The sequence below is a fragment of the Hydra vulgaris genome, chromosome 07, assembly GCF_038396675.1.
Source record: "Hydra vulgaris chromosome 07, alternate assembly HydraT2T_AEP".
Classification (NCBI taxonomy): Eukaryota; Metazoa; Cnidaria; class Hydrozoa; order Anthoathecata; family Hydridae; genus Hydra; species Hydra vulgaris.
This window is the reverse complement of record NC_088926.1, coordinates 36990001-37004026: the sequence shown is the minus strand read 5'-3', so window position 1 is coordinate 37004026 and position 14026 is coordinate 36990001. Positions and strand designations below refer to the sequence as shown.

The 14026-nt window shown below is 31.0% G+C and overlaps 1 protein-coding gene across 1 annotated transcript; it reads right to left on the bottom strand.

Moving 5' to 3' along the window:
- Positions 1 to 3652: 3652 nt before the first annotated feature.
- Positions 3653 to 7878, bottom strand: LOC136082448 (proton-coupled folate transporter-like). The gene is made up of 3 exons (XM_065801785.1): positions 7810 to 7878; positions 7501 to 7683; positions 3653 to 5063 (listed from the first exon to the last, which is right to left on the bottom strand). Exons 2-3 carry the CDS (start codon positions 7666 to 7668, stop codon positions 3843 to 3845), a joined length of 1389 nt encoding a protein of 462 aa, XP_065657857.1. The 5' UTR covers positions 7669 to 7683; positions 7810 to 7878; the 3' UTR covers positions 3653 to 3842.
- Positions 7879 to 14026: the final 6148 nt, after the last annotated feature.

Here is a 14026-nt window from a genome sequence, read left to right as displayed (position 1 = left end):
TGCATAAAAATAAAGAATTAAAAGTTTTAATTTTTTATTATTATGAACTTTTGTTTTTGGCTTTCATATATATCTACAAATAGATTTTCTTATCGATTCCGTCGAATTCTGCGCATAACCTAGGTCTAATTACACAAAATATAGTTTTATTGTCACAGCTTTGCTACCTGCAGTTTTGTTAATAACTGGCCTTAACGTAAGGCCAAAATTTAAGTCTTTGGCCTTGAAAATGTTTACGTAAGCTTTGAAACTCTTGGCCTTGAAACTCTTGTTCTTGGCCGTGACCTTAAAACTCTTGGCTTTGGCTTTGGTCTTGAACCTTTTTACCTTGACCTTGTCCTTGAAACTATTGGCTTTGCTAATTTTGGCTTTGTTAACAACTCTGGTTTATGCTTCACATTTAACTCTGGTACCCTTAACCAACAGCAATTTACAATTTTACTGTTTTTTATTTCCCCTAAAATCATAAATAAACTACAACTTTCCAAGGTGTAATTGAAAACTTGAAAGATGTAATTAAGAAATCGAAACATATAATTGAGAAACACAACACGTAATTAAGAAATCTTAAAATGTAATTGAGAAACACTACATGTGAACAAGAAATCGTAATATGTAATTGAGAAACACAGCATGTAAATAAGAAATCGTAATATGTAAACTAGAATTCATGATTTGTAATTGCGAATTCACAATGTAAACTCATTATAAAAGGTTTTCTGAAACATGATTTGAATAAGTTAATAATATCAAATTAAGCATTTGTATGCACCAGTAATAATAATGGAGTTGAAAGATCGTTTGTTATTTATCAAAACATTATGACCCGAAAGTCTGCTGTTAAATTGAATCTGTGTCAGCATTTATTTCTCCAAATTGCTTACATCCGCTTCTGGAACAACCATAACCAACATGTCCGATTTGTCGGCATGAAATACATAGAAAAAAACAAGTAGAAAGAAAACTTAACGTTTTACCTTCACTTAATGGCAGAAAAAGATTTGCTGAATGTGTTAAGCAAAATTACGATTTAGTGAATCTGGGGCAAAATTTAGGGGTCCAATGTAAGTTAGCTTTCAATTGGGTTCGCAGCAGAAATTCAAATTTTATCGGAAAAGGTGATTTAAAAAAAAAATTGACTAAGGATCAAAAAAAAAAAAAAATTATGACAATTTATCAAAACAAAAATATGAAGACAGTTATTAGCGTCAGAACAATAACAACCGCCAAGGCAGAACTTACCTTGAAGGCAGATTGCTTTCATTAAAAAAAAGTGCCAAAGGTACTTTTTACAAGAAACAGTTATAAAAACAAACAAAAATGAGCTGAATATGTTAGGACCGTCAACGAACAAATCAGAAACGATCATCAGATAGTTTGGTTTGATGAAACAAATTTTAACCTTTTTTGTAGAAAAGCGCAAGGACGCACCAAACAGGAAAGAAGAGCAATAGTGAAAATGCCTGCTTTAGGTGTAAACATACATTTGATTGCAGCTATATCAACAACAAATGTCGCCATGATGGAAACTCGTAGAGGATCATTCAATACAGAATCTTGTAAAGAGTAGATATTGGTTATGTTTCACCAGTGGGTTGCATTCGGGTGTCTTTTAGAGGATTCGGTCATCGTAACAGACAATGTTTCATGACACGCTCGTTTGGAAAGGGTGTTTAAAAATTCTCCAGCTCCGTTGTAATGTTTAGGACCCTACAGTCCAATGTTAAACCCGGTGAAAACAATATGTTCTAAAATTAAAAATAGCGTTAAAAGTGCGATTCGCATTACATCTGTTTTCAGTGCTGGGGTTGTAGAATAACGAATGCAGTATTTGGAAAGAATTGGTACCGCGGCAAAAATAAAATAATAGGAGGTAATTGCAAACAAAAAAAAAAAAAAGAAAGTTCTAATTACCTTTTTTCCATTTACCGCCAAAACCACAAATGCCCTTTTTATTAAATTTTAGGTATAGGATTTGATGTTCAAAAAAAACACACAAAATTTGAAAAAAATTGATGAAATCTTTATTTGAGTCGATAGAACTGTCGATATAATTTAATGCTTAAAGGTTATTTCATGTAAATGTTGGCTGCGGCTCCGCATTAGATGGCCCATGCGTAAGGTCCAATTTTGGCACACTCTCTCCAAAATATCAGCCGGTATCTCACGAATAAATGCTTCAATATTGGCTTCCAGTGCGTCAACCGTTGCTGGTTTATCCCCGTAGACATTAGCCTTAACATGGCCCTACAAGAAATAGTCCAAAGGCGTTAAACGACACGATATGGGCGGCCAATTGACGGGCTCCAAACGTAAGATAAACTGATCACCAAACTCGCCTCTCAATTGGGCCATTGCGTCGCGTGCTGTGTGGCATGTGGCACCGTCTTGTTGAAATCACAGTTCAGCACCTCCATTTTGGGCAAAAAAAGTTTGTAATCATCGCACGGTAGCGCTCGCCATTCACAGTAACGTTCCGGCCATTGTCGTTTTTGAAGAAGTACAGCCCGATGATGCCACCGGCCCATAATTCACACAAAACAGTGACTTTTTTGGGATGCATTGGTAGCTTTTGCAATGTTTCTGGCTGGTCTTCACTCCAGATGCAACAATTTTGCTTGTTAACGCACCCATATCAACCAGAAATGAGTTTCGTCGCTGAACACAATTTTTCGATAAAAATGTGGATCTTCCTCCAACTTTGCCAGCGGGCGCTGGCAAAGTTGGAGGAAGTCGATTCACCAAATGTTAAACGTTGTGGGAGGTCGCGTAGCTAATATTCTTGCACCAGCTGTATCTTATAAGGTTTTACACTCAAATGCTTTCGCATAATTTTCCACGTAGTGAAGTAATGGAGGTCCAATTGCTGCGAACGGCGGCGAATCGACATTTCACGGTTATCACTAACACTGTCGGATACAGCTGCAATATTTTCTTCGGTCCTCCCTCTACGTATGCGTGTTGGTGGTTTAATGTCCAATAATGTAAACTGGGTTCGAAATTTAGTCACAAGCTTCCGAATAGCTCCCTCAGTAGGCTGAGCAAACTGCCCATAAATTGGAAGAAGCGCGCGATGCACTCTCTTAAGCGAGCACGAATTTTGATAGTAAAATTCAATAATTTGCAAGCGTTATTCGTTCGTAGGTTGATTCATGGTTAAATTATATACCAAACTGAACAAGTTTGACAGTGACACAAGACACGATGCACGCGTGAATCGAAACCAGTGTTGCCAAAAAGATACCAGCAAAAAAATCACCCTTTATTATTATTTATTGAAAACCAACCCATATGGCTACCTTGGCCAAATAAGGATCCAACCTTAAATTACATGGTAAACAAAGCAACAATATTAAAAATACAAAGAACTACTTTCTGATAATCTATATAACAAACTTTTCTCAATTACAATTTTTATCTTCTCAATTACATCTTACGTTTCTTAATTACACCTTCCATGTCCTAAATTACATCTTACGTCTCTCAATTACAACTTTCATCTTCTTAATTATATCTTATGTTTCTTAATTACAACTTTCAAGTTCTTAATTACATCTTGAAAAGGTGTAGTTATGCTTTAAAACAACATATAAGCCCATTATTTAAAAAACGACGAACTAAGTTTATATTATCAAATATATAATCACAACTCTTTATAAATTGTACAATCTGTACTGTATTAAAATATTCATACATCTATGTGTTATGTCTGCATCTATATTTGTTATGCAAAATATAATACTTATTTATAATTAAAAATAGAATTTGAGTTTGTAATTTCAAATATTAAAATGTAAAACTAGTTATAAAATAATATAAAATATCTATAAAAAAAGCACAAGTTATTTAATTTCAACAATATCTACGGAACGAGAATAACAATAGGCTAAAATAACAAAGACAAAAGCACTTAAAGCGATTCCGCTGAGACCATAAAAAACAACCCCTGAATAGAAGTTCAAGGTCAAGTTATAAGTCCATAATGAAATACCATTAGCTGCTACAGCAGCAATAGCTTCAATTGCTTCCATTGAGGAAAGAACAGCACCATAATTTTCATAAGATACTTGCTTTGTTACAACTGATCTGAGAGCGGACGTGGTTGTAGGAATAGCAAAACCAACAATATTTACCAAAAAAACAGCTTCAACCGACCTAGCCAGACCAATTAACAAGTAACATGTAGTAAGACTTAGTAGACCAATTAATATAAGAGTGTAGTCGTTTAACTTCAACAACCGATAAGAGAGCTGGGTAACAAAAATAATACCAATACCACGCACAGTAGATTGAGACGCAGAATAATACCCTAATAGTTTGGGCGACATGTTAAATGGCTTATTTTGTAAGTATAGGGTCTGAACAATAAGTTCACCTAACAATGAACAAACGGTAACACCAAAAGCTAATATTAACGGTAAAACAATCAATCGATTTTCTCGTGACGTTACTACCATTATTACTTTTTTGATATGATTGATAGGATTTAGTAAAGCAAAATTTTTTTTTTCATTTTTTCCGACACAGTTGAGAAAATTTTCCTTAGAAATAAAAGCTTTTTCCGGAGATATATTCCCTACAGAGTTGAGGGATTTTTTATCCGGCAAGAAGCAAAACACGTATAAAAACATTATTAGGTTAACTATCAATGTTAATATAAACACTGGAACGTACCCAATTTGTTGTAACAGAAACCCAGCTAATAAGCCTGCAGGTACACCGGCAAAAAACAAACTGCTCTCAAGAAAGGCCATTCGTACTGTTCTATGATCAAGATTATCTTGAGTAATATCAGCCATATAAGCATAGCAAAGAGCTACGACACCTTGAAATTCACCATAAAAACAAGACAAAAATGAACCAAATAGTAAAAACCCAACATGAGCATGCAAAATATAAGCGTTTATAAGATATATGATTGAACGAATAGCATTAATAAAAGGTACTGCCAACATAGCATATCGTCTACCAATTATATCGGTTAATGGACCCCATATAAGCACGGTTAAAACGGAAGGCACTAACGAACATGTAAGCATATAAAACCACCAAGTCGAGGCTTCCTAAAATAAAATAAAAAGTCAAAGACTGACAAAAACGGTTACTATTTATACAGTACATAAATTATGGTTATGTTGGTTAAATAGGCTTAAACAGCGTTATTCTTATAAACACATTCAAATCAATAAGGTGTATCAGTCAGAAATGGACCAATTAGATTTGATTTCGCAGCAAACTTAAAATTTTTACTATACTATATAAATACTTATACTAATGTAAGATAAAGATGTTCTGTCAAAATGTTATTTTTTAGATTTTAGGAACATTGTTAAATAAAACGTTTTTTGAAACCCACCCAAAAGAGAGGAAAATAAAAAAATTCGACCAATTATTTCTTTTACAACTTTAACGAAAATGAAATTTTATCAATAGAATTCAAATTAAAAAAAAAATCTATCAAAGTTCAACCCAAAACGTTTGTACCCCTCCCACCCAGAAGAAAAAATAATCATAACTTCAATAGCACATCTTTTCATCAAATTCTTTGAAAACTTGAAATTTATCAATTTTTTTAATTTAAAAAATTACAAAAATATTATCCGAATTTGTTTGTAAGGCTTTTATTCAAGTGAAATGCCTAATGATTTTTTTAATTGAAAAAAATGACTAAACACAGCTTATTTTTAAAAAAATAGGAGTTTAAACAAAAAAAAACAATGTTTTTTTTAGTTTGTTCAAGACTCAGAGAGAATAGGTTTTCTTTTTCTTTTTTTCTTCAAAAAGGTAATGAACTACTAAGCTACTATGCCTTAGTAAAAGTAATCTGTACCTAAATAAAGCTGGAAAATCTCTTTTAACATTAAAATCTCTTCTAACAATAAAATCTCTTTTAACGTTAAACGGAAAGGGAGCAAATAATCTTTAAGCTATTTCTACTGCTTTATGAGCCGTAAAAAATGCAAAGTTTTGCAAATTGGTAATTAAAAAAGCATTATGTTCTTTATATTCTGTTTACTTTTTTAAACTTCATTATGCAATAATTCTTGAAAAATAAACAAATAAAATAGAAATGCGACCGTTTCAGGTAAGATTTAAGAGGTGTTTGCAAGAGTTTAAATGCTTTCTTATAGGTGTTTTAAAATTGTTTTCAATTTATTGATAAAGATATTATTAATGCTTTCGTTTCAAAAATGTTTTCAATTTATTGATAAAGACGTATCAATGCTTCCGTAGAAAAGAACCAATTTTTTTAAGTAAAATATAGTCTTGGATGCCTAATACACGGGAGGGAATTTTCCGATCCAACTCATGGTGCCCCTATCCCCAACATTTATTTTTTTATTTTCACTTGTTATTAAAAGAAAAATTATATCTCAAACCTAAAAAAGAAAAATGCAATTAAATGTAAAATGTAAACTGTAAAATGTAAATCAACTTAAATGTAATATAAAATATAAACCAGCTTAAAAAATTAAAAAATATATATGCCAGTCACTGATAAAAGTAAAAATTTTAGGCGTAATCAGGCAAATCTTGATTTATATGTGCGCCAAATTTGAATATATATAGTATGTTTATCAGTTTGTTCTAGTTTATCAATATATTTTAAATATTTGTGCAGAAAGCTAATATTTTTGATTACATTCCGTTTTGGTTAAATTTTTGATAACATTATGTTCTTATATCTTCATCAGCAAAAAATAAAAATTGTATTTTCAAAGGTAACGAAAAACATGGACTGTCAAAAAGTGACATCCAATATTTGTAATTTCATACTTGTGTAATGAGTCTTATTAATTTGAACTAATTCAGTCACTTTATTTAAATTTAGTTACTATATAAGTAATTTATATTACATAAGTAATCTAAAAACATCTATTCAAATAAAAAAAGTTAACTAATAATTCTCAATCCTTATAATTACTTAATCTTACTATTGTCCACTGTATTTAGTAATTTCATACTTGTTTCAAATATTGGTGTTTAAAAAAAAAAATCTCAATCCCCTTCTCCCAATTAACCAAAGTTCAAACTTTCAGCATTCAAAATGTTTACATATTGTATGATTTTTATTGAAACCTGAAACTTATTGATAATCTTTTATTTAGTTGATTAAAGTAAAATCAGAAAGTACCAAAAAGCTTTTAGGGAGCACTTTTTGTGTATGAAGGATAGCAACCACTTAACAAAATACGAATATACCATTTTAAATTATTTTATTTTTGTTAGATACTGCATTATTTAATCAAGTAACACTAAAAACACAATTCGAATTCTACCCAAAGCAAAACACCTCAAACATTTAATATTAGTTACAACATACATCAACTAAGATGCAGGAAAATATAAAGATAATGGAAGAACATTTTTTCGTTTACTATTGATTACTCAAAATTTTTTTACTGTTTTTCTGCACTCAAAACCTGCACAAAATGATAAAATACAAAAAATAACATGGAACTTAAAGGATATATTACAACTACAACAATATATACTGACCTTTTGAATTGTCACAGGATAAGTTTCTGGTTTTTCACATTCTGTTTTATTTAAAGTTTGTAGACACAATTTGTGAACAACAAGCTGAGGAAGTATAGAGTAATTGATTGTAAAAATAATTGTATATAAAAATAAGACTGGTTCACTTGAAAGTGCAAAACAACCCATTTTGTATTACTTTATCTAAATAATAAAAAATATCTTAAAAAATCATTTTTTAATTATTTTTACTTTTAAACATTAATACTTTTATTTATAAATTTAAAAATATATAAGCTGACATAAATACAAGAAAATAATATTACTAACAATAATTTAACATTTTATTGGCTTTCGCATAGCAAAGTCTTTTATAACATGAAATACAGTGTTTATTTTGTATGTCTAGAAATATAAAGTATTTATTAAAGGTCTAAATATTGCGTGATAAATAACTTTGCACAAAACAAGTTTAAAGAGATTGCACGGATTTAGTTGGTCAACAATTTTTCATAAAAAGTTGCTTTTTAAGGTATAAGTGGTTTAGTTTTTATTGATCAGGTAGATATTTTTATTCTATTTATCAAATAAAGTCACTTTGTATTCAATTAGTCAATTAAAGAAAAAGGATGAATCACCTTAAACTACCTGTGTCACCTCCTTGAGCTATATCACTATGTGATAGAGATATTTTGAGGTGGACAGATTTAAAAAAAAATCAAACACAGATTATCATTTATTACTCAATGATTCTGGTTTTAGTTAACTCAGTTAAGTAAAGTTTTAATTTTAAGAAACTATAGGATTGCAGATAAGTCTATATTTGAGCTTATTAACTTTGAAAAATCATATTTATCTTTACATTTTTATCTTCTACTTTATTAGATAATATTTACAGATTAATATTTTACAGAACTCATATTAATATTTTACAAAAATAATATTAATATTTTACAGAACCAATATTAATATTTTACAGAACTTCTTTCCATAAACTAATACTTTCTAATAAATAACATTTGTTATAAAAAATTTTCTTTTAACGATTAGCATATTCATTTTTAATGCTACTCTCTTTCATTCTAATGGTACTCTCTTTCATTCAATAAACAAATTTAAACATTTAAAATTTTTTTAAGATTAATAATTAAAACCTAAATGTTATTAAATTACTAAAACTGATAGTTTATTATCTGTGAACATCAATGAATCTTTTTAAAACATATTTAATGCAACATAACACTAACAGTGTACAAAGTGTTAACCAGCCCAATGGCCCCGCGTATACAGCAGAATTCCTAATGAGTTTAAAATTCCCAAAATTCAATAACCATTTTATTTTTTAATTTCTTTGTTTAAGTAATAGGATAATATTAATAAAAATTCTCTATATTTTGTAGAACAATAACAATAAATATTCCCAATATCACAAAAATGTAGTAAAAATGATATTCCTAGCTAACACCATGCTATATACTTTACAAGTTATGTAAAAATAAATACAACAAAAACTTTTAAACACTTATTAAAATATTGACATAACAAAGACTTATTTGGACATAATGTAGTATAGTGGTAGAGTCCTTGCATTCAAAACAATAAGTTTGATCCCTGTTCTTGTAGTAAAGCGTTTGACTTCTTTTTTGACACAACAATATTTTTTTTTCAAGTTTTAGAATAAGGAAAAGTTTCTAACAACAATTAAAAAACTAAATTTCCTACTCATCTGTAGAATTATTGTAATCTAAACATATATAATAATACTATGTATATGTATACATACACATGCATGTAATATATATATATATATATATATATATATATATATATATATATATATATATATATATATATATATATATATATATGTGATCAGAATCAGATTAATTCTTCTGTATAGGGAGGGAAGGGATTTAACACTATTTTTGATATATGTATAATGGAATCATTGACTGCCATGAGTTATCTGAATGATGTGGAGAAAGTGGTGAAAAAACCGTTTTTTTTACATAAAATGACGCATTACTATCTTTAACTAACGCTGGTTTATTCTTCATATTTAGGTCAAATTTTGAAAACTAATATTAGAACTAAGAATTAATAATGTTTATATAGAATGCGATAGTGGTGTAGTGGTAAGAGCGCTCGCTTTGTAAGCGAGAGGTTCGGAGTTCGACTCCCACCACGTCCCTGGAAGTACCGCGCTCAACTTAGTTTCTCCGCGCAGCGGCCTTGCTCGGCTGCAAGGTTCGTGTTTCGGAGTTAAAGAGTTGAGAGAGGGTTGCACCACGAATAACAACTAAAAAATAAAAATAATAAAAACACAAAAAAATGAGTAGCCTCCTCGACTGTAGTGGCCCCCCTCGGGCCTTGGGGAGGTGAATAATCTAAAAAAAAAAAAAAAAAAAAAAAAACGAAGGGGCATGTTAATAGCTAATATATTATTGGAGAATTATACCCCCTCTATTCCTTCTTCGTTGTAAGGGATGGGGGGGGGGGGGCAAAGTTATTTAAATTTTATTATAAATCATATTTAAAATTACTTTATTTTCTTTAGCAAAAAAAAACATCATTTGGCAATATAAATATTAAAATCATGATATGTAAATATAATATAATATATTGCAATGCATAAATATAGTATATAAATCATGTTTTTTTTTTCTCTGCTTTCATATTGTTTCATACGCTAGCTGCAACTGTTCCCTGGTTTCTGACCCACAGAGGTGTTCTCGTCTTTGTTGCACAGCTAGTATATGTTCTTGACAATCATCCTCATTGTGAACGTTGTTCACAAACCATAATACAAGTTTTACAGCCCTTTCAGAACAATTGTTCACTACTTCAAGTTTACTTACAAAATTGGAGAATGTTTTGAACTGGTCAACATAGCACCACATAGGAGCAGGACAGTTTAACCAAAGTTTGTCCTCCATTCTTGTCAGGTTTAATAAACTGAAGATGAACCAAGAGTTCTCTCCAATTAATGGAGCAAGTCCTGGTGGCACTTCTTGTTTAAATTTTAACTTGTTTATCAAGTTTGACTTCTCTGAATGCTGAAAATGATCAGGAACTGGTTTGGAGAGTAATGTTTTTGGGATGTTTTCTTTCTCCACATCAGGAAGGGTAGGGTTTAGGAGAGCAAGTGGAACCAAAGTTTTATCTAAGTATCAGGTGTGTCTCTTCATTGACATGATTGTACTTTCAATTCCGTTTAGAACTCTCTTGGAATCAGAGTCACATTTCTCTACATATTCTTTGTACTGCACCATTTGCCAATAGGCTTTTACATCCTGAAATGATGCCGCTGAGGGCAATGAGGTTCTCAGAAACCAGACAGAACAGAAAATCAAGATAAATTCTGCCATTGTCTTCAACTCTTTATTTTGGGCAGCAGTCAAATCATAGGGCAAATGTGTACTCAATATCTGAATCTTTAAGTAGTAAATGGCTTTTGACATGAACCTAGCATGAGAAACACAGCCTGGAGCTCGAACTTTGAAAAATATTTTAGGATACAGATACATCAGGGTACGTTCTAATAACTCCCTATAATCCCCACTTGGAAATATGTCAGTGTTTAATGCATCTTTGCAAAACTGGATAGTTTCCCTAATCTGGGTTGCCAAGAAAGTACTGCTGATGGAATTAATATCAAACCTTATTAAATTGGAAGAATTGACAGTTTCCTTGTTGTCATTCCAGTTTGTCTGAAACCGTTTGAACATTAAATTTTCTGGAGCTGCTGTTTTGCCTGAGGTAATTTGCTCCCAGAAATGTTAGAGATGAAGTTCATATATATCCCTCTTGCAGGCAATCTCTAATAAAAATAGATTCCTGTCTTTGACTGAACCTAATATTGGTTCCTGAATGTCTTTCAGTATTTGAGGCAGTTGTGTCAAAACATAGTCCCTTCACATAGTCACATATTCCATAATCTACCAGTACATTATACATAATCTTCCAGTACATTATACAAAGAAAAGTGCTTTCTCAGCAGCTTTTTTAACTCCTATTTTGAGCTTTGCAGCATTTTGCTGGATGGTTTTCTGGTTTTCTTTTGTGTCCGCCAAATAGTAGATTGAGACAGTAAAAAGTCTTCAACATCTCCACCTGAACTAACAACCAAATCTGTACACACATGCAGCAAATCTCTGGAGGAAATATTTTTGGAAACTGAAGTCATGGCAATATCTTTTACAAAATCCTTGGCTAACTGTGGCGTGTCATTACTTGGACCTGGCTGATCGAAATCAAACGAACAACCTGAGTCTATGCTGGTATTTATATCACTGGTTTCTGAGGAAAACTGAAGCTCTGTAGTAAAATCATCTCTCTGAGAAAACTGTTCAACACTGTGTACTAACTGTGGATGTTTCAATATTCTCTGTTCTCTCTACTTAATTCTTCGGTTATGAAGTTTGTCTTTTTTACCCAGAGTCATTTTACAACTGGTCTTTTGATCTCTCAAAAATTTCAAATTGGTACAATTCGATACCTTATTAAGACAATTCTTCTTTAGAATATCTTTGATATTTGGTTTAGCAATCCAGAAAACCTTCTTTCCTTTTTTTTTGAAATCTTGTCTAGCTTTTCCTGCTTCTTTTGAGTTCTTACACTTACTTTTCTTTGAATTCTCCCAGCTGTTGATCAGATCAGTGATATGCTTCCCTTAAAAATATATATAAAAGGTTTAGAAAATATTATATTATCCATATTTTGTGGCGTGTTTGTGGTAACCTGTACCTTTAATATGAATTAAACTTTGTTTGGCCTACCTTATAAATGGGTCAGTGAGTATCCCATCCTTGTATCCTCTGTCTATCCATGGTTTCTTAACTGCAAACATAATGCAGTTTTCAAGAACAGCTATCAAGACCAGAACACTTTGCTGTTTGAAGACCAATGGTACAAGCAATCAGCTTTTTTGTTGGAGTTATTTTGTCACCAGATCATCTAAACTGAAAGTAGAGAATAATGTCTGTATTTGTTGAAAACATTATTTCTGGATAATTTTCTTTAAGGACCTCTTCTTCAAAAAGATATGCCCTTGTTTTAAGCCTTGTCGATCTTGGCATCTTAGTTTCTAAACAGTAATTTGATTAAAGAAAACAACTGATATTCATTCTTTGTTTAAGTCACATGTATTTTACAATAATAATTTTGTATATAAACGTAGATAGTATACCTTTTATATATTGTTATGGATACACCAAATACACACACAGAATGTAAAATTACGACAATATGTCTTCCGCAAATACGACAATATGTTAGTTTATAAAACCGCGGAAACGAATAAGTATTCCAAAATATTCAGGAATCAAAATGTAATCATAATTTAATGTTTATATTGTCTTTTTTTCTAAAGAAAATAAGGTAATTTTAAATAATATGATTTATAAAATCATATTATTTAAAAAAATCATATTATAAAATCCCCCCCCCCCCTTTTCCAATGAAGAAGGGATAGAGGGGTTAAAATCTCCAATAATAGGGTGAGGGGGACGTGTAGCTATTGACATGCCCTTTCTATATAAACATTATTAATTCTTAGTTCTAATATTAATTTTCAAAATTTGACCTAAATATGAGGAATAAACCAGCGCCAGTTAAAGATAGTAATGCGTCATTTTATGTAAAAAAAAACAGTTTTTTCACCACTTTCTCCACATCATGTGGAATAAATACCACCATATTTCTTTTTGGTCCTACCCTATTATAAATAAGTAGAGTAAAATATACCATATAGAAGAAAAGTTGGCTTTCCGTGTTGATTTTAAAGGTCCCCGCCAGACCCCTGAAGTTTGATAATTTTTTATACACAAATTTGACTGGTGGGGACCTCTAAAGTCATGTGACATTAAAATTTTTGGGCTTAAAATTATTTTTTTATTGGTGGTCAACCATTCCAGGTAGGACCAACTTGATTTTCAAAAATTCATCAAATATGAATCACCCTAATATATATATATACTTAAGTCGTTAGAGAATAGACAGGAAATAATTAAATATTTATATATCATTTTAAACTGTGTTTAATTATGAACATTTTAAGTACTTGTTGAAATATTTTGAATGTTTATTAAAAAAGTTATTTAAGCTTTATTATATACGTTTGAAAAAAAATATTTAAAAATGGAAAAATTTGAATTTCGAGCATATATTAAAACCTGTGCTCTACTTGGAGTTTCAGCACAAGTCATAACCAATGAATTGGTTTTAGTTCATGGTGACCAAGCTCCAAAATATAGTACAGTTGCCAAGTGGGCTTTTTTATTTAAAGATGGTAAAGAGAATCTCGAAGATGATCTTTGCTCAGGGCACCCTTAAACTACGTATACAGCTGAGAATATTGAACGTGTGCAAGCCATTATTGAAGAAAATCCGCATGCAACACATGATATAATTGAAGCCCTGACATTGATTAATTGTTTTACAATCAACAAAATCGTTCACAATGCACTTAAAAAAAGAAAATTAACATTATGTTGGATACCCCACGAGTTAACCGATCAAAATTGCAAGAATAGAGTTGAGGCATGTA